The 26,037-nt window shown below is 44.0% G+C and overlaps 1 protein-coding gene across 1 annotated transcript in view; it reads right to left on the bottom strand.

Moving 5' to 3' along the window:
* The window catches only part of LOC135085520 (catenin alpha), a 113,768-nt gene that overhangs the window by 69,025 nt on the left and 18,706 nt on the right, over nucleotides 1-26,037 (bottom strand). Inside the window, exons 10-15 of the mRNA XM_063980306.1 lie at nucleotides 20,919-21,034; nucleotides 19,997-20,114; nucleotides 6,018-6,110; nucleotides 4,222-4,378; nucleotides 1,859-1,964; nucleotides 164-258 (exon numbers count right to left, since the gene is read on the bottom strand). Coding sequence (XP_063836376.1) covers nucleotides 164-258; nucleotides 1,859-1,964; nucleotides 4,222-4,378; nucleotides 6,018-6,110; nucleotides 19,997-20,114; nucleotides 20,919-21,034 — 685 coding nt within the window. The remainder of the gene's footprint in view (nucleotides 1-163; nucleotides 259-1,858; nucleotides 1,965-4,221; nucleotides 4,379-6,017; nucleotides 6,111-19,996; nucleotides 20,115-20,918; nucleotides 21,035-26,037) is intronic.

The raw sequence follows: 26,037 nt of genomic DNA, 5'->3' as shown, positions 1-26,037 counted from the left end.
TTTGGAAGCCGGCTGAGGCACTGAGGAACGAAATGAAGAGCGTGTTTAAACGTAATAATGTCGAATAAGATAGATGTTATTTCAATCAATTTCGCGCATAGGATAACGCCGCCATGAAAATCTAAAATCCGGTAGTCCTAAATAAATACAATATAGCACTGACCTTGGTCCCTCAGCACGGTGACGGCTTCCAGCACACGCTTGGTGTAGATGCACGGCTCGTAGTTGTCCATCTCCTGGGTCACCACCGAGCACACCCTGTATACAAACAAATATGTTGCAGGTCAACAGTTCACTCTATGTTGAAACACTAGTATGAATAGAATAAAAAAGAAATGAAATGATATGAATGATCATCAATAGAATGATGCTGTACGCAATTAAATTAAATAATTATTTATTTCAATCACATTGGGATCATATTAGTTTAGGTTAGTTTACATTAAAATTATTTATTATTTATTACATTATTACATAATTTCTGACAAAAAAAAGTTACATTACATATATGACGGATTGTACAGCGCCCCTAGCGGAAACTTTCAAGAACTAAAATCTTCATAGATTTTTTAACGCGCTCACTAGTGACGACGTTTGATATAAACTCACTCTAAGCCCTTTTGTGTCAGTGTGACGTGCTAAGTAATGGTGGAACACCCTGTATAACAATGATGTTTTCCCTCTTCCTGTAGGAGCGGCCGTGGGTGGCGCCCCTAGGCACTAACTTTGGTATGCGCTAGCTACTTGTACTTCTAGTCTGATGTGCTAATGTTGGGACACCCTGTATATCAGAGGTGATTCCTACCTGTTGGCGCGTCCGCGGGTGGCGCCCTTAGGCACTAAGTTAGGTATGCGCTAGCTACTTGTACTTCTAGTCTGATGTGCTGATGTTGGGACACCCTGTATATCAGAGTTGTTTCCTACCTGTTGGCGCGTCCGCGGATGGCGCCTGGGGGATCTGGTTGCTTTCTGGGGTTGTTTGCTTTCTGGGGGGATCTGGGGTGGTTTGCTTTCTGGGGGATCTGGGGTGGTTTGGGGGTATCTAGGGTGATATGGTTGCTTTCTGGGGGGATCTGGGGTGATCTGGGGGTATCTAGGGTCATCTGGCTGCTTTTTGGGGGGATCTGGGGTAATCTGGCTGCTTTCTGGGGGGATCTAGGGTGATCTGGTTGCTTTCTGGGGGGATCTGGGGTGGTTTTCTTTCTGGGGGGATCTGGGGTAATTGCCCGGGTAAGCTGTAGATCCTGGCTACACAGGAGTTGCAGCGGTGGGAACGAGAGGTGGGAAGAGTCCCGTAATAAGAGGGACATCACACCAAAGCGCGTAAAAGCGCTTTTTAGTCGCCTTGGCTGAGATGATGATGATGATGATGATTATTACCTGTTGGCGCGTCCGCGGATGGCGCCGGCGGTGCGCTCGAGCGAGTCCGGATCTCCTTCTTGAAGCGCCACCACGCACTTATTGACGTCCTCTAGGATGTGCTTCACACTTGCATGCTCTGTCTCTGTCACGTCATATGTCACTTAGACAGACTGCTTGCTTTCTGGGGGATCTGGGGTGGTTTGTTTTCTGGGGGATCTGAAGTGGTTTGGATCTGGGGTGGTTTGCTTTCTGGGGTATATGTGGAGATTTGTGGGTATCTAGGGTGAACTGGCTGCTTTCTAGGGGGATCTGGGGTGATCTGGTTGCTTTTTGGGGGATATGGGGTGATCTGGTTGCTTTTTGGGGGGATCTGGGGTGATCTGGTTGCTTTCTGGGGGGATTTGGGGTGGTTGGAGTGGGAAGATAAACCACAAATCGCACACAATGGCCCAATCAAGAGGCTGCCCTGCAAAACCAACTAACTAACTGCCCTTACCTGTTGGCGCGTCCGCGGATGGCGCCGGCGGTGCGCTCGAGCGAGTCCGGATCTCCTTCTTGCAGCGCCACCACGCATTTGTTCACGTCTTCTAGGATGTGGTTCTCTGTGGGGAATAACAGTACAATTTAGGCTCAATTCAGTTCAAGAGAATAAGAGTTCAGTTTAATTTCAATTAAGTTCAAATTCAATTCTAGCCGTCAATCTGGCAAGGCCCAAAACTCTCCCTCTCTCTCTCTTTCTCTCTCCCTCACTCTGTCTCTCTCTCTCCCTCATATTGTCTCTCTTTCTCAGTATACTCACCGCTGACGGCCAGGAAGTCGGCCATAATGTAAGTGTACGCAATGGTTAAGTGCGCATGTCTCTACTCACCGCTTTCTTCTTGTCGTGTCGACAACAAACCTACACAGCGTCAGCCCAAAACTCCGCCACAAAAGTGGCGTTGTCAGTAGCATCACAGAATAATAATAAGTACTAGGTACAGAAGTTTTACTTAACGAAGGTATTTGAAAAAATGTATGCTCAATGTCATTAACAATAATAATATGGTGTAATTTAGCCTGTCTCAAGAGTCAAGCACCATTTTGTTGACAAACGTCAGTGGTCGGCACTGCGCCGAAGCTATAGGGCTGACTTCGGTAAAATGATGTGACGTGAGGTGCCAAACTGCGGAAAATGGCGGAGGAAATACATGATTTAGCATGAATTATCATATATTTACCTCTCAGTGTCTTGAGGTAACTTAAAAAATTACATTCTGTGTTTTTATTATTATTTAGGCAGTTAAATACTGCCCAGTATTTAGTACACCATTTTCTTTATTTTCTTCCTTCATACACAAGAATACGCGTGCGGAGTCAATGTTCGCTCGTATGTGAGGCCTTGTCGAATAGTATCCTGTAGGTGGGCCATCGTGCGTGTTTTGTTTTCGATGTAAACTCGCGGAGATGAACAGGCCTGGTAGCATTCACTAAATCTTCCTGCATGCAGTTGTTTGGGCACGCAGGGCACAACATCGCTCCACTCACCGCTAACAGCTAAGAAGTCATCAATAGTGGTGATGTCGTCAACAGCGTCGGTCAGCAGCACTCACGTTGTCTCTTATTCTCTCTGCGTTTATCTCTCTCTCCCACACTCTCTGTCTCTCTCTCTCTCAGTATACTCACCGGTAACAGCCAGAAAAAAGACGTCCATAATGTGTGTAAGTGTGCATGTGTACGCACTATGGTGTGTGATAGTGGTGATGTCATCGACGGCGTCTGTCAATAACTTGACTTCTCTCTCTCTCTCACTCTGTCTCTCTCTTTCCCTCAATCACTGACTCTCTCTCCCTCCCTCTCTCCCTGTGTCTTTCTCTCTCAGTATACTCACCGCTGACAGCTAACAAGTTGTTTTTTTTTTCACTCACCCTGTTTCTCTCTCTCACCCTGTCTCTTTCTCTCTCTCTTTCTCTCACCCTGTTTCTCTCTCTCTCTCTCTGTCCCTGTGTGTTTCTCACTCTACATCTACTATACTCACCGCTCACTGCTAGGAAGTCGTCAAAAGTAGTGATGTCATCAACAGCATCTGTCAACAGCTTGACGCCCGCTTCCCAGGCGCGCGCCAATACCAGCATTCTCTTGCTATCTCTCCCTCAACCTGTCTTTCGTCTCTGTCTCACTCTCACCTTGTCTCTCTCTCTCTCACCGTGTCTCTCTCTCTCCCGCCCTGTCTCTCTCTCTCCCTACCTGTCTCTCCCTCTCTCAGTATACTCACCGCTAACAGCCAAGAAGTCGTCAATAGTAGTGGTGTCGTCAACAGCATCTGTCAGCAACTTGACGCCGGCCTCCCAGGCGCGCGCGAATGCACTAGCATTCTCTTGCTATCTCTCTTTATCTTTCCCTCACCCTGTCTTTCGTCTCTGTCTCCCTCTCACCTTCTCTCTCTCTCTGACCCTGTGTGTGTCTCTCTCTCACCCTGTGTGTGTCTCTCTCTCTCACCATGTGTTTCTCTCTCTCTCTGCCCCTGTGTGTTTTTCACTCTACATATACGAAACTTTCTTTTTTTTTAATGCAAAATAAGGCAGGTATTTGACCACAATCGCACCTGATGTTAAGTAGGATGCAGTCTAGGATGGACTCACCGCTGACAGCCAGGAAGTCGTCAATAGTAGTGATGTCATCAACAGCATCGGTCAGTAACTTGACGCCAGCTTCCAAAACGCGCGCGAAGGCACCTGCAATTCTCACCCTGTCTCTCTCTCTCTCTCTCTCTCTCACCCTGTCTTTCGTCTCTGTCTCCCTCTCACCTTGTCTCTCTCTCTCTGTCCCTGTGTGTCTCTCTCTGTCCCTGTGTGTTTCTCACTCTACATCTACTCTACTCACCGCTGACAGCCAGGAAGTCGTCAATAGTAGTGATGTCATCAACAGCATCTGTCAGCAGCTTGACGCCGGCCTCCCAGGCGCGTGCGAATGCACTAGCATTCTCTTGCGCGACGCGCGAACGCGGACGTGCGCCTAACACGCGGGCCGCGTTGATCACCTGGTGATGATATGACGAATGAGGGCTATCGTTTTAGCGCTCACCAGTTAGCGCCACTGTAGAGTAAGGTCCTGTCACTTGCTAGTAGCGAAGACAGTGGCGCCAAATGGTGAGCGCTAAAGTGGTAGAAGGACTATCGCATTTGCACTCATCAAGATGGCGCCACTGTAGAGTAAGGTCCTGTCACTTGCTAGTCGCGAAGACAGTGGCACCAACTGGTGAGCGCTAAAGTGGTAGGAGGACTATCGCATTTGCACTCATCATGATGGCGCCACTGTAGAGTAAGGTCCTGTCAATCGCCAGGGGTGCCAACTCTTAAGTATAAAAACGATAGCCCTCATTGGGATTAAAGCACATCCCATCAAAAACAATACTTGTCAAAAAAACCAAGTCTCGCAACTCAGTTGTTCTACGGTAAAAAGTTGTGAGATCCATGTAATACCAAGTCCAGGCCAGGAAATCTTTAACGTTTTACATAAATATATTGACTTGGTCATCGCATGAAAACACGTGTAAATTAAATTATTTAGTGCGATGATCAAGTCAATAATTTATGTAAAACGTTAAAGATTTCCTGGCCTGGACTTGGTATTACCACAGAATACATAATAGTAGCAACAGAAATTGCACTCCTTTGTGTAGGATCAGAGGGCACTACCGTGCCCCCAGATATTAAAAGTACCTTCATGAAAAAGGGCTACTATAAAGTCAATGATTATATCATCATCATCATCATCATCATCATCACAGCCATAGGACGTCCACTGCTGAACATAGGCCTCCCCCAATGCTTTCCATGTTGCCCGGTTGGTAGCGGCCTGCGTCAAGCGCCTTCCTGCTACCTTGATCTTCTAAATATATAAAAGGAGAAACTGACTTACTGACTTACATATCAACGCACAGCCTAAACGGCTAAACGTAGGCACTTGAAATTTATAAGGGACGTAGCTTAGGTACCGTAGAGGTGCACTAAGAAAGGAATTCCCGAAATTCCCACGGGAACGGGATGTAGCGGGAAAATCCTTTTGCATGAAAAATCTAAACCGCTTAAGTTAGACGCTTGAAATTTGGCATGCAGGTACCTTAGTAAATTTAAAGCTTAGTTACAACAGGATATTGCAATATTCCCACGGGAACGGGAGTTAGCGGGAAAAAAAAATATATGAAAAAATCTAAACCGCGTAAGATATATGAAGGCGGTAAAACGGGATCCACGCGTACGAAGTCGCGGGCGGCCGCTAGTGATTATATAAAAGATAAAAATGATTGGTATGTGTAACTGCCTAGCTCGCATCATTATTTATAACTATGTTACATATTTTAAAAACTGTCAATCCTAAGGAGACTGACTTTAGTTTCTTGCACTGCTTCTTGTCAGCACTTGTCCATTTATTGTCTTGAAGCAATAGTAGGGTTATTAATACTAGAACGTGTAAAAGTGCTTTTTAAAAGCCTATTTGCAAAAATAAATGAGTTTAATGAGTTTTAGAATTAACATAGCAGCACACAGACAAGCCCTAAATATGGCAAGAGAGTAGCCTCAAGAAGTCGATAGTTGTGGATATTTATGGGGGAAGGCCTTAATCCATCAGTGGTCAGTGGAGTGGTCGTTGGTAAAGTAAGGTGTCAAGTGTCTGACCTGCGGGCACAGAGCCTCGATCTGCGACGCGGCGTGGCGCACCATCTTGACGCCGTCCTCGTTGTTTGACATCGAGCACACCAGGTTCGCTACCTGAGGACAACAACATTGGGATAAATACATATTAAAGACTGTTAGAAAATACATTAAGGAATATACTTAATCAGAAAACTTATTATAATTTGAAAGAATTTTTAGACGATAAGTTTTTGACATGATTTAACATTTTGACATGATTTTACATTTTTGACATGATTTTACATTTTGACATTATTTAATTTATACACATATTTATTTATATTTATTTTGAAAATTTCTTGACATTTAAGGATTTTTAGGTTATTATTATTTTATTAATGTTGACCTGAATAATAAATTAGTAGGACCTAACTGCTTACCACTTGATATTTAACCTGACATTTCAACACTTGACAATAATTAGCATGACATTTTAACAATATTTTTCCATTTTAATAATTCATTAATTCTATCTTTATTTTATAATTATCGAATTGTTTAATAATGACATTTCCACCAAACTCAATGTGTACATTTCTTTTGAAACTATTAAGATCGTCGTTCTGTCTCCTTCCTAAAGTTGCTGTGCCCTAACTGGGTCCACATTGTATAACTGCCTAAATTGTAAGACCTAAAATGTGAATACTAATGTGGTTAAGCAAAATAAACTATTGAGTATAGAACGGCTCTTTGTGCTCCTTATAGCTAGATTAAGCTTGTGGTTTTATGAGTACCTCCCCATGAAGTTATGCAGTAAGTGAATAATGACTGAATGACTGTGAATAACGTCATATAAATTGTAGAGCCAACTAGCCCTTCCAGGAATTTTACCGGTCCGGTCCTTGCTGAAAATCAGTGTCGTGGCACCTTTGTCACGACTAATGCTGAGTCAGGGACCTTTTTGACACAGGGCACTTATGTCTATTTTATTTTAATTGGGATAAGTTTTCTTTTTTGTTCTTTCTATGTATGTTTTAATTTTGTATTGTGCCTATATCATGTATTGTGTATTGTGCCAAATAAACAATAGGTACTCTATTCTATTCTATTTGCCGGTCCGGCGTAGTGGGAACCGGGCTGGTTTTTAGTATTTTATCAAAATTCAACGAGTGATTTTTTTTACACAATAAAACAGGTATTTGACATTATGGCTGCAATAATACCAGATGTTAAGTGACATATGAAGAGTACAGGGAAATTATGATCAAAGTCATTTTTATAAATTAGAAGATGCCTAAAAGATTTCTTAACATAGAAGACTCTAAGTACTTGAAGAATGACACAATAATAATTAAATTTTTCTTAAAATCACTGCTAATACTTGGGTTATTATTATTGTGTCATTTCTTTAAGTACTTATGTGTTTGCTAAGTTATAAAATCATTTATATTCATTTTTTTTAAAAGTAAGTTTGATCATTCTTTTCTTCTATTCTTCATATAGAAGACATTCAAAGGGAGTCGAACTTGGAGCCTTAATACTGACCTCCACAAGCTTGTTGGCGTGTTCGGTGAAGACGAGCGCGTATTCCTCCACCTCCTTCTGTTGCCGTCGCTACTATGACCTATGACGGTTATGACTGTGACCTATGACGCTATGACTGACCTCCACAAGCTTGTTGGCGTGTTCGGTGAAGACGAGCGCGTATTCTCCTCTTCCCCCCGGACCTCTGAGGTGTTCAGACGTATTTAACACTGAGACTTATTCAAAAATAATTCCGAAAAATAAAGTAAAAGTGCGCGATTTAATCGACTACAAAAATAGGAGTGCATAAACGCGAGGAGGTAATATTCGACCGCGGCTCCTGGTGTGCGCCTGGTACCCGCTGCGCCCCACCGTGCTGTCGACGCCGCCCACGGCTTGCTGTCCGCCGCGGGAGGCGTAGCATCGCTCGACCAATACAGTCCGCGCGCCCCACGTCAGCGTGCTGTGCCGTGGGCGGTGCCTTTTTTTTTTTTTTTTTATTTTAGGTGGTAAAAATGCATTGAGTTGCATACCCGCCGCTGTGGTAAGGCGACGGGTTATGTGGGGCTCTCCCCTCCAGAAGGGAGGGGCCTACCCACTAAAAATCCACCAATCTCCGTCTTATTGAGCAGAGGCAGGAGCCGGTGTAGCTGAGCCTTATCCCGACCTATCCAACCAATGCTCATGTAGTCCGCTTAAGTGTGCAGACTCCGTCTTTACCACATCCTTCTTTTAACATTGGCGGCTTGCTGATCCGCCACCGACCACTCGGAGATAAATTTACACGCTTATGTACATTACCTTACTACTAATTGTATACAAGAATGTACATTTGTGCAAAAATCTATCAACATATTTACAAAAACAGTTGAGACCAGCGGAAAGGTGTACATGGCCTATCCACTGGTACTCTGTAGAACCTTAACTATATGACTAGCGTTGACTAGTGTCAGAGACGGTTAGCAAAAGCACGCCGTCTCCGACCAGCTCTTCGGCGGCGGATGGGATCTGAGAGAGGATCGTTTTCCCGTTCCCTTTCAGCCGCCTCTTTGGCATTAATCACTTCTTCACAGAAGTTTTTAAATGCGTCCCAGCCTGCTTCACTACTGACCATGGCCCTAACCACAGCCGGCAGCGTTAGGTCAAATCCGATAGTGGCGCACAGTGTTGTTCTGTGCGCTGTCCAAGCCTGGCACTCTTCCAGAGTGTGTTGCGCCGTGTCTTCGGTGCAGTCACAGTGGTGACAAGCAGCAGCTGTCTCACGACCGATGTCGTGCAGGTATTTACCGAAGCAGCCATGTCCGGTCAATACCTGCACCATGCGGTATGTGAGCGAACCACTGCTCCTCTCCACCCATTGTCGCAGGCAAGGCTGCAGGGCGGCGACTGTTCGGTGCCCAGCACTGGGCTCCTCTAGCCACTCTGCCCACTCCTCCAATATCAAGTTACGGGCCTCCTCTCGCCAGTACTCGATTTCACGAGGTGCCGGAGGGTTTCCACTGCGTCTGGCGGCAGCGGTACGGTGGTAAACCTCCGACTGCACCCTGGCTTCGAGCTCCCACGGGGGAGTGCCCGCGAGTGCACATACTGCCTCTCTTGAGGTTGTGCGGTAAGCCCGTGCAATCCTCTGCGCAACTGTCCGCTGTGGCCTCCTCAGCGCTGACGTGTTTTCGCGTCCTAAGGCATCAACCCAAATGGGGGCGCCATACAGGGCCATTGATCTAACAACACCTGCAAACAGGCGCCGACACCCCGCTCGCGGACCACTCAGATTAGGCATCAACCTGCTTAAGGCTCCAGACGCCCTCACCAGTTTGGGTGCAAGAGCTTTGAAGTGGGCCTTAAAGTTCCACCGGCTGTCAAGAACCAATCCGAGGTACTTCATGGTACCCTCGACAGCGATGGAGACGCCTCCCACAACGATCTCCGACCCCACTGGAGGTCTCCTCCGTGGTCCATGGAAGCAAATGGCTTCCGACTTCTCTAAGGCCACCCTAAGCCCAAGACGCTGAATGCGACTGACAACATGCGCAACTCCAGCTGTCGCTACGATGGCCGCGTCCCTGTAGGTCTTTTCCTTTGCCGTGACTAGGGTATCGTCAGCATAACACACGACTCCTACACCACGCATACTTAGGTCCCGGATGGCCCAGTCGTAGCCGATGTTCCACAAGAGCGGTCCTAACACCGACCCCTGCGGGACACCGCACGCCACGACCCTCCTTCCCCAGCCGTCACACGTCGGGAACACCACTTCTCGTCCGTCAAGGTAAGCGGTTATGATTCGCCTGAGGTATTGAGGGACGTTATGGTGTTTCAGCGCCTCCTCAATACATTGATGGGGGATCGTGTTAAAAGCATTGGCGATATCTAAAGATACTGCGACTACGCATCCCCCTTGTGTCACTTCTCTTTCTGCCAGCTCTTTCACTTGCAGAATCGCATCTATGGTGGACCTGCCACGTCGAAAGCCAAACTGGTTATCTGCCAGATCCGGGCCTATCTCTTTGAGATGTTTATTGAGACGGGCAGCAATAACCCGCTCAAAGAGTTTTGCTGCCTCATCAAGAAGAACGATAGGCCTATAGGCTGATGGCGAGTCAACCGGGCGACCCTGTTTCCTGAGAAGGACGAGCTTTCCAATTTTCCATGTCCGAGGAAAAATCCCTTCCCGCAAACACGCTGTTAGTAGAGCGCGGAATCGTGGCTCTAATCCATTTTTCAAGGCCAGCACTAAGGCTTTTCCGGGAACCCCGTCTGGCCCGGGAGCAGTGTTTTTGGCTTGAAGCCGTAAGATCGCCGCCCCAAGTTCTCCCTCTGTTACGACGGGCGCCTCTTCCGTGCTGGATTCTGCCGCACTGTATACAACCGGCGGTGTAAAATCCGGTCTGTCTGGAAACAGAGCCTCGACTACACTGCGTAGAAGGCCAGAATCCATTGTGGTGGTTATTGGGGGAGCCCAAGAGCGAAGCTTGCTCATGACGAGCTTGTAAGGTCTCCCCCACGGATCCTGGTTCAGGGTGGAGAGGAGCTCCTCCCAGGCAGCCTTTTTAGCCGCCCCTATTGCACCCCTTAGTTCCTTCTTGGCCTGCTGGTATTGCTCATAAAGAGGAGCATCCTGTGCCTCGTCTCTGCGCCGGCGTCTGCGGTGCCGAGAGTATCGACGCCTGGCCATAACGCAGTCCTCCCTCAAACGGGCCAGCTCCGGAGACCACCAGTGCACCGCTGTGCGGGATGGCAATGCCTTAACTCTGGGCATCGCCGAGTCGCACACATGCGACATGGCCTCCCGGAACCAATCGGCTTCCCTAGCCGGATCTACCAAATCGGGGCATCGTGCCCAGCTCTCGATCTCCGATGCCAGTATTAGGCTCTCCCTATCCAGCTTCTTGGTTGCCCATCTTGGACCGATCGCCTCAGGTGGAAGGTGGTTCAGGCTGCTCGGGGCAGGCTGGGTGGGGGAGATATCGAAGCGCACATATCGGTGGTCCGACAGTGTCTCAACCCCTTCCAGAACCTCCCAGCTCTGGACTCGGCTCGCCAAGGCGGGACTCGCAAACGTGATGTCTACGACAGAGCCGCCCTGCATTCGCACACATGTCTCCACCGTTCCGCGGTTGATGATGACCAGATTGTTCGTGACCAACCACTCCTCTACAAATCGACCTCGAGCGTCAGTAAAACGTGATCCCCATGCTGTAGATTTTGCATTTAAGTCTCCAGCAATAATGATATTATGGGGGCGGCTCCACCCTGACAGCAAAACACTAACTTCCGCCATGAAGGCCTCAAACTCCGCAAGTGACTTATTGGGTGAAAAATATACGGCGACAATAAGTATGTCTCCGATCAACCCTGCTACGCATCCACGTCCTCTTCTGATGTTGCCGAAAGGCAGTGAGTTTGCCGATATATTCGTGATTATGACGGCCTTTTCTTCCATGTCCCCTGCCCAATCGTCACGATCATGGACGAGGTATGGCTCTGTGACTATACAGACCTGGGTTGACCACTGTGTGATGCTCTGATTAAGGAGGTCTTGAGCCCTAGCACAGTGATTGATATTCGCCTGAAGGAAGCGTACGGCCATTCTTATTCAGCGGTTTCCATCTCCTCCATTGTGCCTAGCTGGGGCGTGGGCTTAGCAGTTGGGGCCATGTTGGGCCCTCGTTTGCCCTTTCCGTCTCTGTTTCTTGGCGGGGAGCAGCTCTTACTCCCCACTTTGTGCTCTGAGGGAGCACCCGCCGCAGCACACAAGGGACAGTGTGGGGCTGCAGAACAGTCCCTACTCTGGTGACCGGGCTTTCCGCAGCGATAACAGAGACCGCTGCGATCAATCTCGGCTGTGCACGTAGCACTGACATGCCCCTTCTCCATACATCGGTAGCACCTCTGGGGCTTCGCTGGTAGAATTCTTACTTGGGCTGACTGACACCCATCCAACAAGAAGCCGGCCCCGAGAGATCAGGTTGGCTACCGCTACCGGCACCTTTACTACGGTGGCCCAGGTCCCCATGAAAGTTTCGCGGATCGAACCTACACGGATGCTGTCTGTTGTACAGCTGCCCGCTTTGGCGATCGCATCCGCCACCTCTTCCTTCGTCACCGAGTCATCCAAGCCTGAAATCCGCACGTCCACGGTTCTGACTGGCCTGGAGATACGTATGTCGCTTTCTGGAAGCACCTCGCGAAGCTTTTCTGCGAGGGCGTCCGCTTTGCTCCCACTTGTTGCTCCTGGGACTTCAAGCAGCTTTGCCCCAGTTTTGGCCTTACGGAATCGAACACCAGAGATCCCTAGCTCTTCTATGTTAATCCGAGATTTTGCGTCTCGAATCAGAGTGTCATACGACGCACCTCTTTCTTCCGCTCCGGGTTGCAGTGTCAACATAATAGCTGCTGAACTCGGTGTGCGGAGTTTTGGGTTTGGCCTACTCTTTGGCTTCTGGCTCTGCTGCTGCTGATGTTGTTGCGGTTGAGCATTACGCTTCCCACGCTTAACCACCGTTGTCCATCCTTCGTCCATCGACGCAGGAGGGGGTGGAAGCGGACGCGGTTCCTGTACGGGTTCCGGGGCCTGACGTATGGCTCCTCTTCTTTTCTTGCCCCTCCTTGTGGTGGGAATGGGCTCCCGGGGGACGAGTTCGGCCATTGTCACCGACGTGTTATTCGATGACGCAGTTGCAGTCGCAGTCGCAGCCGTCCCTACCGCAGCCACTGAGGTTTTCCTGGGCGCAGGCTTAGGGGGAACGCCCTTCTGCTTGTGTGCTACTACTTTGGATGGTTTTGGGGCAGTCCTTGGAGATGTTAAAGGTACCTCCGCTGGAGCCGTCATTACCGATTTGGATGGAAGGGGTGGGAAATCGTTGCCCTTCTTACGTCTGTCTGCCGCGAGTGGAGGCCGGAGGCGCTCTTCCGGCATGAGTCGGGGCTGCAGCGCCTCAATGCGCGCGTTTACCATGGTCCCAACTTGAACCATTATGTCACGGGTCAGTTCTTCCCGCTCCGGTTGAGTTTGCGTGAGAGTCGAAGTAGGATTGCTCTCGTTGCTTCGCTCTCTCAGGGCTTGAATTTCCTTACGGAGTTCCTCAAGCTCCTGTTTCATCATTTTGTTTGCAGCTGTTAGCTGCCTGATCTCATCATTTGGTGATGTCCTTTCTAAAAGTGCGGCAATAGCCCCCGCAATGTTGGTAGCGGACTCTTTAAATGTCCTTTTGAAAGGGCCCGATATGTTTTCGCACCTCTTGTACGCAAATACGACGGCATCCGCGCTGGTGCGAATATGCTCCAACACTTCCTCCGTCGACAGTTGGCTGGCTTTGTACTCCGCTTGAGAGCGCATCTGAATCAGTTTTTTAGTCCAGATTTCCGCCTCTTCATCTGCCTCTACATATTTCTGGCGTTTTCGTTCTTGCGTCGCCTTTTCTTTAGCAAACGCACGTTCTGCGCTTGCTTCCGTCTTGGCCGGCCTGCCTGGCCCTCTGCGGGTCGTGGTCGCCGTTTTAGGGGCTTTTGCTGGCGTGGCCCCAGAGTCGGAGCCTTGTGTCTCATCTACTTCTCTCGGCTTTTTGGCTGCTCGCTGCAGCTTAGGTCTCAGCGACGACAATGAGCAAGTTCGTGAGCTAGCTTGTGAGATGGGCCGAGATGATGCCGACGCGATCGACGCAAATGATGTGTCGGACGCATTACCCTCATGGTCAGTATCGTCTATGTCATTGCTACTATACAGTACACGTCTCGCGAAAAATCGGGAGTCGATTCCACCCTTGTTTTTGTCTGCGGCATCGCCGCTTTCACCTTTATGTACAGTGTTTGTACAAACTTCCATATTTGCACTACCACTATTTACAGAACTACTATTTACAATATTTAAATCGGCATTGCCGCTCTCCTTCTCCTTTAAACTATTTACATAAGCAGCCACAGAGGACTGTAGAACAGGCTTGGCCTCCCCGTATACATGAGGCCGACTACCCTGAGGGCAGCCACGGGATTCCCCAGCTTGGCTGGGACCCGCCCGGGTAACATTTTCCGTTTGAGCGCTGTCCATTATTACTACTGCTTGCGGGCGCAGCTGCCCCACCTTACTCCCGGGAGCGGTAACGGCCGACGTTACTCCGCCGACCATATCGAGCCTATGAAGACCCGATATCGCTCTTCGGCCCGCTCCACACCTTGACGTTTGAGGGTTTTAGAGACTTTTCCTTGTCATGGCCCCGGCTTCCGTAGCCGGGACCCCCGGCCCCCCTCCATTGGGGGGTTACGGGTTGCCCGACAGGCCCGCCGAGTTGACGTAACCTGCCGCGCGGGTGAAGAGTCAGCCGCCCGCGTGACAAAACACGCGGACGTTGCCCAGGATGCACCACGTGGAGGTCCCTCACCATCGCACCCCGCCGTGGGCGGTGCCTGCGTGACGTAACTGCTACCTCTCTCGACGCCGTGTTATCCTGGTACCATGAGCCGAGCGGCCGATATGTCCGTGTGCGAGGCGGGTGAGTCACCGCAGCATGATATTACTACTACTCCGACGCAATATGTATTCTCGCGCAGTAAAAAAGTGACAACGGAGGATTTACGAGATTTTAAGGAAGAAATAAAAAATATGATACATTTATTATGGACGGAACAGCAGAAGGAAATTAAAACTATCACATCGACTTTACTAGAAATAAAAGAGACAAACACCAACATAGAAAAATCGGTAGCCATTTTGACCGCCCAAAATTTGGAATTGACACACAAAATCACCGAATTAGAAAATAAATCAAAAGAAGACAGAGAGCACATAGTTTTATTGGAGGAAAAAATTGAACACTTACAAATTGGGCTTAGAAAGTCCAATCTAGAAATAAAAAACGTTCCGAATAATAAAAAGTAAAAAAACTAAAACCCAACTACGACAAAAAACGACGCTGAAAAAGTATAAAACAAGATTTTCAGAATACTAAACTGAACAAAGTTGCTAATGTAGTTGCATAGTAATTTTCATGTTTGGAAAACCGCAGTCACACGTTGTCAAAGTGCTACGGTAGGTAGGTATACATATGTAACGTGTGACTACGCCTTTCCAAACATGAAAATTACTATGCAACTACATTAGCAACTTTGTTCAGTTTAGTATTCTGAAAATCTTGTTTTATACTTTTTCAGCGTCGTTTTTTGTCGTAGTTGGGTTTTAGTTTTTTTACTTTTTATTATTTGTACTATTTTGGTGATAAAGTGTATTTGTGAAAACAAAAGTTAAATTGATGAACTAATAAGTAGTAAAGAAGCTATGAACGAAAAGATGTGAATTATATGCAATTAGCCCATGATTACAGGTAAAGTCACAAGCAAATGCTAGTAATATATATATATTCAAAATGTACAAGTAAAGCGCTTTCAAATGATACCAAACACGGCATATTTATCTTAACTTTATTTTTTTACTCTGTATGTTTTGTCCGCTAGAGGGCGCCACATTAGATTTTGTGAAACCCCATATAGCCTATAACCAGCGGACAATTAAGACGCTTCTAATGATATGTCAATTGTCGAATTCTGATAAGTAGTTTAGAAGTTACGAGGGTACACATGAACATACATACATACATACATATATACATACATACATACATAGCCTGTCAAAATCATAACCCTCCTTTTGCTTTGCCGTAGTCGGGTAAAAAGAATAACGAATCCAAGGAGGACTTAATCGAGATGGTTTTGGGTTTATCTACCACTATTGGCGGTGACCTGCGTAAGGAAGACATCAAGGACATATACAGGGTGCGTGGAAAAAAGGAACCGCAGAACCCACCCATAGTACTTGAAACCTCTTCTACCATCGTAAAAACCAACATCTTAAAGTTGTGTAGAAACTTTAATGTAAAAACTAAGTCCAAAATATGCGCCAAACACTTGGGCCTACGTACCGCGGAGGACACGCCAGTGTTCGTATCGGAGCAGCTGACCCCCAGAGGGTCCCGATTGCACTTCCTCGCCAGGGACCTCGCCAAAACAAAACAATACAAGTACTGTTGGACCGCCTACGGTAAGGTATATGTTCGGAAATCAGATAACTCTCCAATAATAATGATAAAATCAGAGGCCCAAGTACATCAACTAATTAATATCTGACTAGTCCGCAATAACTATGTGATGTTATTTACAATACATAATTCAGTGATAGTAATAAGTGTATGTAATACCGTCTCTTTTCGATTGTTTATTATTTGTTTACAAATGTTGTTAACCACTTTGTGTATCATTCAGTTAGTTTATTTTTATATTAAGATAACTGTATTCAACTATGAGCCATATGTTAAATCCTGCATAAACACACACACACATCTACACAATTACACACCCACACTTACATACAAACAAACATATTTTATTAGCCATTACATTCAGTCAGTAGTTCTGATAAGTATGATGAAAAATCGAGTATTTTATTTATATTATAATAATGAATAATAACACAAATATTATAAGTGAAGTCGATCAATTAAATATCGCCAGATCTATATCTTGTAACCCTGATAACGTACTAAATTATTTACATATAAGAGAAAATGACTTTACCTTAGTTACACAAAATATTAGAAGTGTCTATTGTAACTTTAATGACTTTACGATCACGCTCGCGCAGTTAAATTTTAACCCAGACTTAATTATTTTGACCGAGTGTTGGCTCTGTGATCACAAACCTATTCCGATTATACCTAATTACATATCATACTCCACATCTCGTCACTTAAATAAAAGTGATGGTGTAATAGCATACATTAAAGATAATCTTACTGCCAAAGTAAATGAAATACATTTAGAAAACGCATCGGCTCTACAGATACAATTTCAGAGAAATACACTTACATTCTTAGCTATATACCGTTCGCCCTCCATCAGTAATGCGGATGGATTTATCACTTCGCTAAATAACCACCTTGATACATTAGTAAATCACACACAGTTAGTAATTACTGGAGATATAAATATAAATACCATACATAGAGAAGGTGAAAAAACTTCAGACCAAAGAAACAGATCTAATTATTTAGACATGTTAGGTATTCATGGTGTCCTTTTGGGACATAGTTTGCCTACTAGAGAATCTAATTGTCTAGATCACATTATGCTCAGAATAAACCGAAAAAAGGTAAACGCTCAAATCGCAGTCCTAAACACCACAATAACCGATCATGCTATGGTACTATTACACCTTTCCCACTCTAATATACCAGAATCAAAATGTATAAAAACTAGAATGGTAACAAACTATGATAATGCCCTAAATGACTTAAGAAATAAAAACCTTGATGAACTGCTTTTATGTAATGACCCTGAATTGGTGACTGAGAGATTAATAAATACACTTTGCTTAACCCTAAAAGATAACACGAAAACTGTAAATATCCCCAAGAATAAACGAGTTATCAAGCCCTGGATAACCCCAGGTATTCTAAAATGCATTCAAAATAGAAATAATATGCAATTAAAACTTCGTAGTAATCCACATGATGAGATTCTCTTGATTACATTTAGACGATACCGTAATTTCTGCAATAATTTGATTAAAAAAATAAAACGTAACTATGAGCGACAACTATTGCAAGACTCCAAAAAGAACCCTAAAAGCCTTTGGCAAAATATACATGAAATTACAAATCTGAAAAAGGTAAAATCTGATCCAAAACTAATAAACATCAAATGTAATAAACATGAATCGGCTAATTTTGTTAATAATTATTTCAGTAATATTGGTAAAAATCTTGCGGATGCTATCAATGCGCCTGGATCTGTTCAACCTAAAATAGATCTCAATTTTCCCTCCCAGTCTTCTTCTTGTGTCTTTCTTGAGACTGACACGGATGAAGTTCACTCTATTCTAATGAGCCTTAAAACAAATAGCGCTCCAGGTCATGACAACGTACCTACAAAGTTCCTTAAACTTGCAAAGTCTGAAATCTTGCCCATAATTACCCACCTCACAAACCTTTGTTTTAATAAGGGCATTTTCCCATCTATACTTAAAGAATCGCTAGTTACACCGATATATAAGAGTGGCGATGAGGAAGACGTTAGCAACTACAGACCAATATCAGTCCTGCCGTCAATATCAAAAATTTTAGAAAAACTCATAAATAAAAGATTGCTAAATTACTTAAATAAATTTAACATCTTATCAGAGTCACAATTTGGATTTCGTACTGGTAAGTCTACTGAAGATGCCGTAGCAGCACTGACGTCTGTGGTTGCCGAAGGCCTTGATAACAAGAATAAATGTCTCGCGGTTTTCTTGGATCTAAAGAAGGCCTTCGATACAGTGTCCATTCCCATCCTTGAACAGAAACTGGAACATTTGGGAGTTCGAGGCACTCCCCTAAAACTTCTAAAGAGCTACCTAAACGATAGGTCACAAAAAACAAAGCTTGGTCAAACAGTGAGCAGAGTTGCTAGTATAAACTTCGGCGTTCCACAGGGAAGTGTCCTAGGACCGACCTTGTTTATAATCTATATTAATGATCTTTGTAATATGACAATACCAAACACCAAAATATTCTCGTATGCAGATGACACAGCCGTGGTTTTTACTGGGGACTCTTGGAATTGTGTGAAGAATCGGGCAGAGAAAGGTCTGGAGAAAATTAGTGTTTGGTTAAAAACAAATCTCCTCACGCTCAATACCTCGAAAACTAATTACATGTGTTTCTCAATCCATGATAGGTCTCAGCCTGACACAACTTTTAAAATCAAAATTCATAACTGTAATTTCTCTACCTCTATTCTAAATTGTGCTTGTCCTGAAATCATTAAGGTTAAATCGACTAGATACCTTGGGGTCATACTGGATCAAAAACTTAACTGGCATAACCATATTGAGCTAGTCTCCAGTAGGCTGCGGAAACTGATTTGGATATTTAAAGAACTGAGACATATCGCGGATAAACAATTGTTAAAGGATATATACGTCGCTTTAGCACAGTCAGTCACAATATACTGTATTGCTTTATGGGGAGGTGCACTTAAGACAAAATTTCTGGAGGTCGAACGTGCCCAGAGGTCTTTGTTGAAGGTCATGTTTTTCAAGAAAAGGATATTTCCAACTCATACTTTATACGCTAATGCTGGCTTACTGACGGTTAGAAAGCTATATATACTTTATGCTATTTTAAGAAGACATCTTTCTATGGAGTTCTGCTCTAATAATGTAACAAAAAGAAGGAAAGATAAAGTGGCCCATATAACTAACGTACACACTCGATTTGCTCAATACCAATACTCGCATTTATCCTCACAAATTTACAATAAAATAAATAAAACTATTGAAATATACTCATTAACATATAGGGAGTGTAAAAGAATACTTACCGAATGGCTAAAATATCTGGATTATAATGAGACTGAAAATATATTGAAAATTCATACGTAACTTATTGAAATTTAGGCTAACTTAAATTTTAATAATATTTCATTATTTTCACACAAACACAAACACACACACATACACACACACACACACACACACACACACACACACACACACACACACACACACACACACACACACACACACACACACACATTCACACACATACACCACATTCACACATATTCACACACACACACCACATACTTACTGTTACTTTATTTGGCTCACTAATTTAAATTATACTTTTAATCGAACATGTACTTAATTTAATTATTTAAGTTTTACATAGTCTCGATGTTTAACTTTAACTTTCATTTTTGTTTTTCTTTTGATTTGAAATGTTTACTGCACCCTACCAAGGTTTTTTACAATGCTATGCTATGGAAGAGCGGCTACCTCTGACACAGGTGCTTATGTACTTAATAGAGGAAGTCCACACCTAATTTGTAACCCTAAAATTGCAGCGAATAAATGTTTTATTTATTTTTTATTTATTTATTATTATTATTCTTCGACTTCCTTCTCGTCGCCGTCGCTACTATGACTTATGACGCTTATGACTGTGACCTATGACGCTATGACTGACCTCCACAAGCTTGTTGGCGTGTTCGGTGAAGACCAGCGCATACTCTTCAACTTCCTTTTCGTTCCCGTTGCGCGCCGCTTCCATCAACACCAGGAGAGGCACGTTGGTCTCCAGGAAGCTGTGGACAAGAAATAAAGAATAATGTTTGATAATATAATATATGTAGTTTGGGCCCAAAAGATAAGGAGACATGTAAAGTGCCCCATAAGGGCTACCTTTTCTTTTTTTATTATTTTCTATAATAATATTTTGACGTCCATAAGTGCCACTTGTGGTCTAAACTGAATAAATACTTTTGATTTTGAGTTAAAGATATTTTTGTAATACCTAATGGTCGACACACGTCACTAACTGTCAGACACGTCACTGTCACATACGTCACTACTTGTCACTAGCTGTCACACATGTTACTAACTGTCACACACGTCACTACCATTAACACATGTCACTACCTGTCAAAAACGTCATTAACTGTCGTCACTACTTGGCCTATCTGCCAATCACGTCCCAAACTATCATACACATTACTACCTGTCACACACGTCACTACTTGTCACACATGTCACTAGCTGTCACACATGTCACTACCTGTCAAACCCTTCACTGTCAGACAAGTCACTAACTGTCACATACGTCTCTAACCGTCACACAAGTCACTACCTGTCACACACGTCACTACCTGTCTACACGTCTCTAATTGTCAATTATATCACTATCTGTCATACCGGTCATTAACTGTCACACATGTCCACCTTTCAAACATGTCACTACCTGTCAACATGTCACTACCTATCACACATGTCACTACCTGTGACACATGTCACTGACTGTGACACATGACACTATCTCTCACGCACGTCACCACCTGTCACACACGTCACTAACTGTCACACACGGCTCTAATTGTCAAATATATCACTACCTGTCAGACACATGGTCCACGACCGCTTTGCGCAGCTGACGGCGCAAATCGCGCGTCTTGCGGCACATGTGCTCGATGGCGCGCTCCAAGCCTTCGGACTGCTCTGGTTTGCCGGCCTGGGAACAAATATAAATCTATACTTATTACTGTAGCGGGCATTAGCAAGATTACTCATACGTATTCCTAATATGTAAAGCGTTATACAAAACTGTTTGAGATCTTATGTGACAAGTCAGTGTCTAATAAATCATCATCTAAAGTGTACGTTTCTATTATCTTCTTATGGACCCTCATACACGCACAAATAGAGAAGACACCAAAGTGGTGACCCCGACCAACATGAATTCGCAAACAGGACCATCAACCAGCACTGCCACCTCCAGCGGAGTTACCGAATTGGCATCAGTAACAGTCTCGTCGAGAATACCGGAATTTTGGTGCGACCAGCCGCGTCTGTGGTTTATACAATGTGAAGCCATTTTGGGACCACAAAAGTTGAGTGATGAGGCAAGATTCAACCTCGTCGTAGCCAAGCTCGGGAAAGAGGTTATCCAGCAAGTCAGTGACATATTATTGAAACCACCAGATACCAAAAAGTTCGACACATTGAAAGAGCGTTTATTGAAGGCTTATGAAGAATCAGAGTTAAGACAGTTTCAAAAACTTTTGAGTGGTATGGAGTTAGGTGATCAGAAACCTTCACAGCTTCTGCGCCGAATGAAAGATTTGGCCCGTGAAAAGATTCCTGACGAAACTCTTCGCATCATGTGGCAAGGACATTTGCCTTCTTCCGTCCGTGCCGTGCTAGCAGTGAGTGAGAGTCAAGACCTGGAGAACCTGGCAGCAGTTGCGGATAAAATTATGGAAACATCAAGACCTTTACAAGTGGCAGAAGTGAACTCAACACCTCTCAGTGACAGTTCGTTCATTTTGGCCGAAATAGCTAAATTGAGCTTAAAAATCAGAGACATGGAGAGAAGTCGAAATCAATATAAAAGGTTTAACTATAACCGCTCGAGATCACGTTCAACGTCTCGTGCCCGTAACATGAGCCGCCGTACGCCGGACAGTCCAGGCTGGCTATGTTACTATCATCATAAATTTAGACAAAGAGCAATTAAATGTGTGGAACCGTGTGCGTGGAAAAAACCTGAACAAAAGGAAAACTAAACGTGGTGCAGTCGGAGGCGGCGATTTGCACCATCAATCCTGTTCACCGCCTGACCTTATTGGACAATAACAGTGGACTTAAATTTTTAGTGGACACAGGTGCAAATATATCTGTTTTACCAGTGACTCAAAAACAACGTTATTTTGGACAATGTGATAGTTATAAACTGTATGCAGCGAATGGTTCAGAAATAAAAACGTTTGGTGTTAAAACTCTCGATTTAGACTTTAAACTTCGACGACCATACCGTTGGACATTTGTGATAGCCGATGTCAAGCAACCAATCCTCGGTGCTGACTTTTTGAGTAATCATAAGTTGTTAGTGGACGTGAACAAACAAAAACTTATAGACTCTGTTACCAACCTCTGTTCTATCGCCTCAGTGACATTAAGTGATAACTTTTCAATACGAACAATAGACTGCAATAGTGAATATAGTGATTTGTTATTGGAATATCCGAACATTACCAAACCTATGTGCTTCAAGGATGCGCCACGTCACTCTGTCGTACATCATATTGAGACAACGGGATCGCCTGTCTTCGCGCGACCGAGACCTTTGCCACCTGACAAATATAGAAAAGTAAAAGAGGAATTTCAACGTATGCAGGAAATGGGTATTTGTCGTCCTTCAAAAAGCTGTTGGGCGAGCCCTCTTCATGTAGTGAATAAAAAGAACGGTGAAATCAGACCCTGTGGCGACTATCGTCAACTCAACGCGATAACGAAACCCGATCGCTACCCAATACCACGCATCCAAGATTGTACTTATTTGTTAAACGGAAAAACCATTTTCTCACGGATTGATCTACAACGAGCTTACCATAATTTGAAAATTGCTGACAGTGATATCGAAAAAACTGCAATCACAACACCTTTTGGATTATATGAATTTACGAGAATGAGCTTTGGTTTGAGAAATGCCGCTCAAACTTTCCAAAGATTCCTAAATGATGAAGTTTTACAAGGACTACCCAATATTTTTATATATTTAGATGACGTAATAATTGCATCATCATCAAAATTTGATCATAAACAACACCTCAGACAAGTGTTTGAACGACTCGACAAATATGGTATTACAATAAACCTGGCAAAGTGCGACTTCGGCAAAACGGAACTAGACTTCTTGGGATACCGTGTGACGAAAGATGGTTTGCAGCCGTTACCTGAAAAGGTCAAGGTCATCTCAGAATTTCCTAGGCCAAAGACAGTAGAAGAATTACGTCGTTACCTGGGAATGATTAATTTCTATAAAAATCACCTGCCAAATTCATCGGAAATACATGCAAAATTAAATGACTACCTACATAATTCAAAGAAAAAAGACAAAACTATTATTTCGTGGACCGAAGAAAGTATCGAAGCTTTTGAAAAAAGTAAACAAAATCTTTTGGAAGCTGTCACGCTAGCATTTCCATCGCCGGACGCCCCTATAGCATTGATGACAGATTGCTCAAATACTTGTGCCGGAGCTGTATTGCAACAAAAAGATGGCAATACTTGGAAACCTTTAGGTTTCTTTTCTAAGAAGCTTAGCAATACACAACAACTGTATAGTACCTACGACAGGGAATTACTTGCAATGTACATGGCGATACAACACTTTAGACATCTTATAGAGGGCAGACCCTTAACGATTTATACTGATCATAAACCGATAGTATATTCGTTAATGAAAAACACAGTTGGAAAAACCGACACGCCGAGACGAATACGACACCTCGATTTTATTATGCAATTTTGTACATCAATTCAACACATCAGTGGTATTGATAACATTGTAGCCGATACATTATCTCGCATCGCATCTATCGACATGCCTTCACCCATCGATTACCAAAAATTAGCCCGAGAACAAAGTAACGATGCTGAATTAAAAAACCTGATGCAATCGAGGACATTACACTTTAAACAAATATCTATTCCAAATTGCATCATCCCGATTTACTGCGAAGTTTCTAGAGAAGCGGCCCGACCATATTTGACACAAGCGTTTCGCGTATCAGCTTTCAAAGCCATACACGAAATAAGCCACCCAAGCATACGCACAACACGCAAGATGATCACCGATCGATTTTTCTGGAAAGGAATGAACAAAGACATCTCGAGTTGGACTAAGTCATGCCTCGAATGTCAGAAGTCCAAAGTTCAAAGACATACTGTATCACCACTAGGAAAATTCCAAAATAGTGACAGATTTGAACATCTACACATGGACATTGTGGGTCCACTATCTTACTGCAATGGTTATCGATACCTAGTAACTATGATAGACAGAGCCACAGGTTGGCCAGAGGCTTATCCTGTTAAGGATATTACCGCTGAGACAGTTGCCGATATTATTTACTCAGGATGGATTGCACGTTTTGGATGTCCCTTGCGTTTAACGACAGACCAAGGTCGACAATTTGAGTCTACATTATTCAACCAATTGTCGAAAAGAATGGGCATTTTGAAATTAAGAACTACCGCGTACCACCCTCAAGCGAACGGTATGGTGGAACGCTGGCATCGCTCTTTGAAAGTAGCACTTATGTGTAGAGGAAACACAGAGCACTGGGTATCAGAGTTACCATCAGCATTGCTAGGGTTACGAGCAAGCATAAGACAAGATACTCAGATAAGCGCAGCCGAGATGGTATACGGAGAAACCATTAGACTACCGGGAGATTTCTTCCAGCCGAATACGCGAGAAATTTCCAATAGCCCTGATTTTTTAAAGGAGTTACGAAACAAGATAGTTAACTTGTCATCTGTGCCTAAACGAAATGTTAAACAAGGAAAAATGTTTGTACATCCAGAGTTACATGAGTGCAACTACGTATTTGTGCGATGTGATTCAGTGACTAAACCCTTAACGCAACCTTACACAGGTCCGTATAAGGTTATTTGCAAGACTGATAAATATTTTAAAATATTGCAAGGAGAGTCAGAGAAAATAATTAGTATAGATCGATTAAAACCTGCATTTATGCTAGAGATTGATGAACAAGCGAACGCGACAAATAAGGTCGTGCTACCCGATGATCCCGTTGCGACCAATAAGGCAACGACGAATGTAAACAATGAGCCCAAAGTCACAAAATCGGGACGAATAGTCAAACCTGTTGTGCGCTTCGCCCCGTAATCACGAATCACTTTTGCTAATTGATTTTATCTACAATGGGAAAAAGTCAAAGTAAAGTTGCTGACGAAAAAATCATAATTGCCCAAACCGGAGCCGGAAATAGTGCCGCCGCTGCCGCCGCTACACAAATGGATAGAGAGAGAATGGAATTTTACCTGATATTTATTACCATTTTCATCATCATAATTATCGCTTATTTCTATTGGAAGAGAGTGAAAAGAAACTATGGAAGATACGTAAGGAGAGAACTTCAAGAACTTCCTGTGCTAGCAGTACGCAGAGGAGAGTCAGGCTTCATCAGCCACTCCCCTCACGCCCAGCACACACAACAAGTGATAGTGTAAAGTGAAAAAGTGAAAGTGCAAAGTTCCAAAAGTGTGCAAATTTAAAAAAAAAGTCATTTGTGTAATCGTATAATTGTGTAATCGTATTTTGTGTATCTACTCGTTTATGTATACTCATGTATGTAGGTACCTATTATTAACTATTACCTACTTATTTCAAAAAGTGTTATCTTTTAATTAAAGCAATTGAATAGGTATTGTATTTTTAACCATCTATGTAACCATGTATGTTACAATGTTTAACCATGTATTTTATTTTTAAGAAAGGGGGATGTATTGTAGCGGGCATTAGCAAGATTACTCATACGTATTCCTAATATGTAAAGCGTTATACAAAACTGTTTGAGATCTTATGTGACAAGTCAGTGTCTAATAAATCATCATCTAAATTGTACGTTTCTATTATCTTCTTATGGACCCTCATACACGCACAAATAGAGAAGACACCAAATTACTAAAGCCTGGTCCGTGAGC

This window comes from Ostrinia nubilalis, chromosome 28 (assembly GCF_963855985.1).
Source record: "Ostrinia nubilalis chromosome 28, ilOstNubi1.1, whole genome shotgun sequence".
Lineage (NCBI taxonomy): Eukaryota > Metazoa > Arthropoda > Insecta > Lepidoptera > Crambidae > Ostrinia > Ostrinia nubilalis.
The sequence above is the reverse complement of the archived record's forward strand: the minus strand, read 5'-3'. Positions and strand labels throughout refer to the sequence as shown.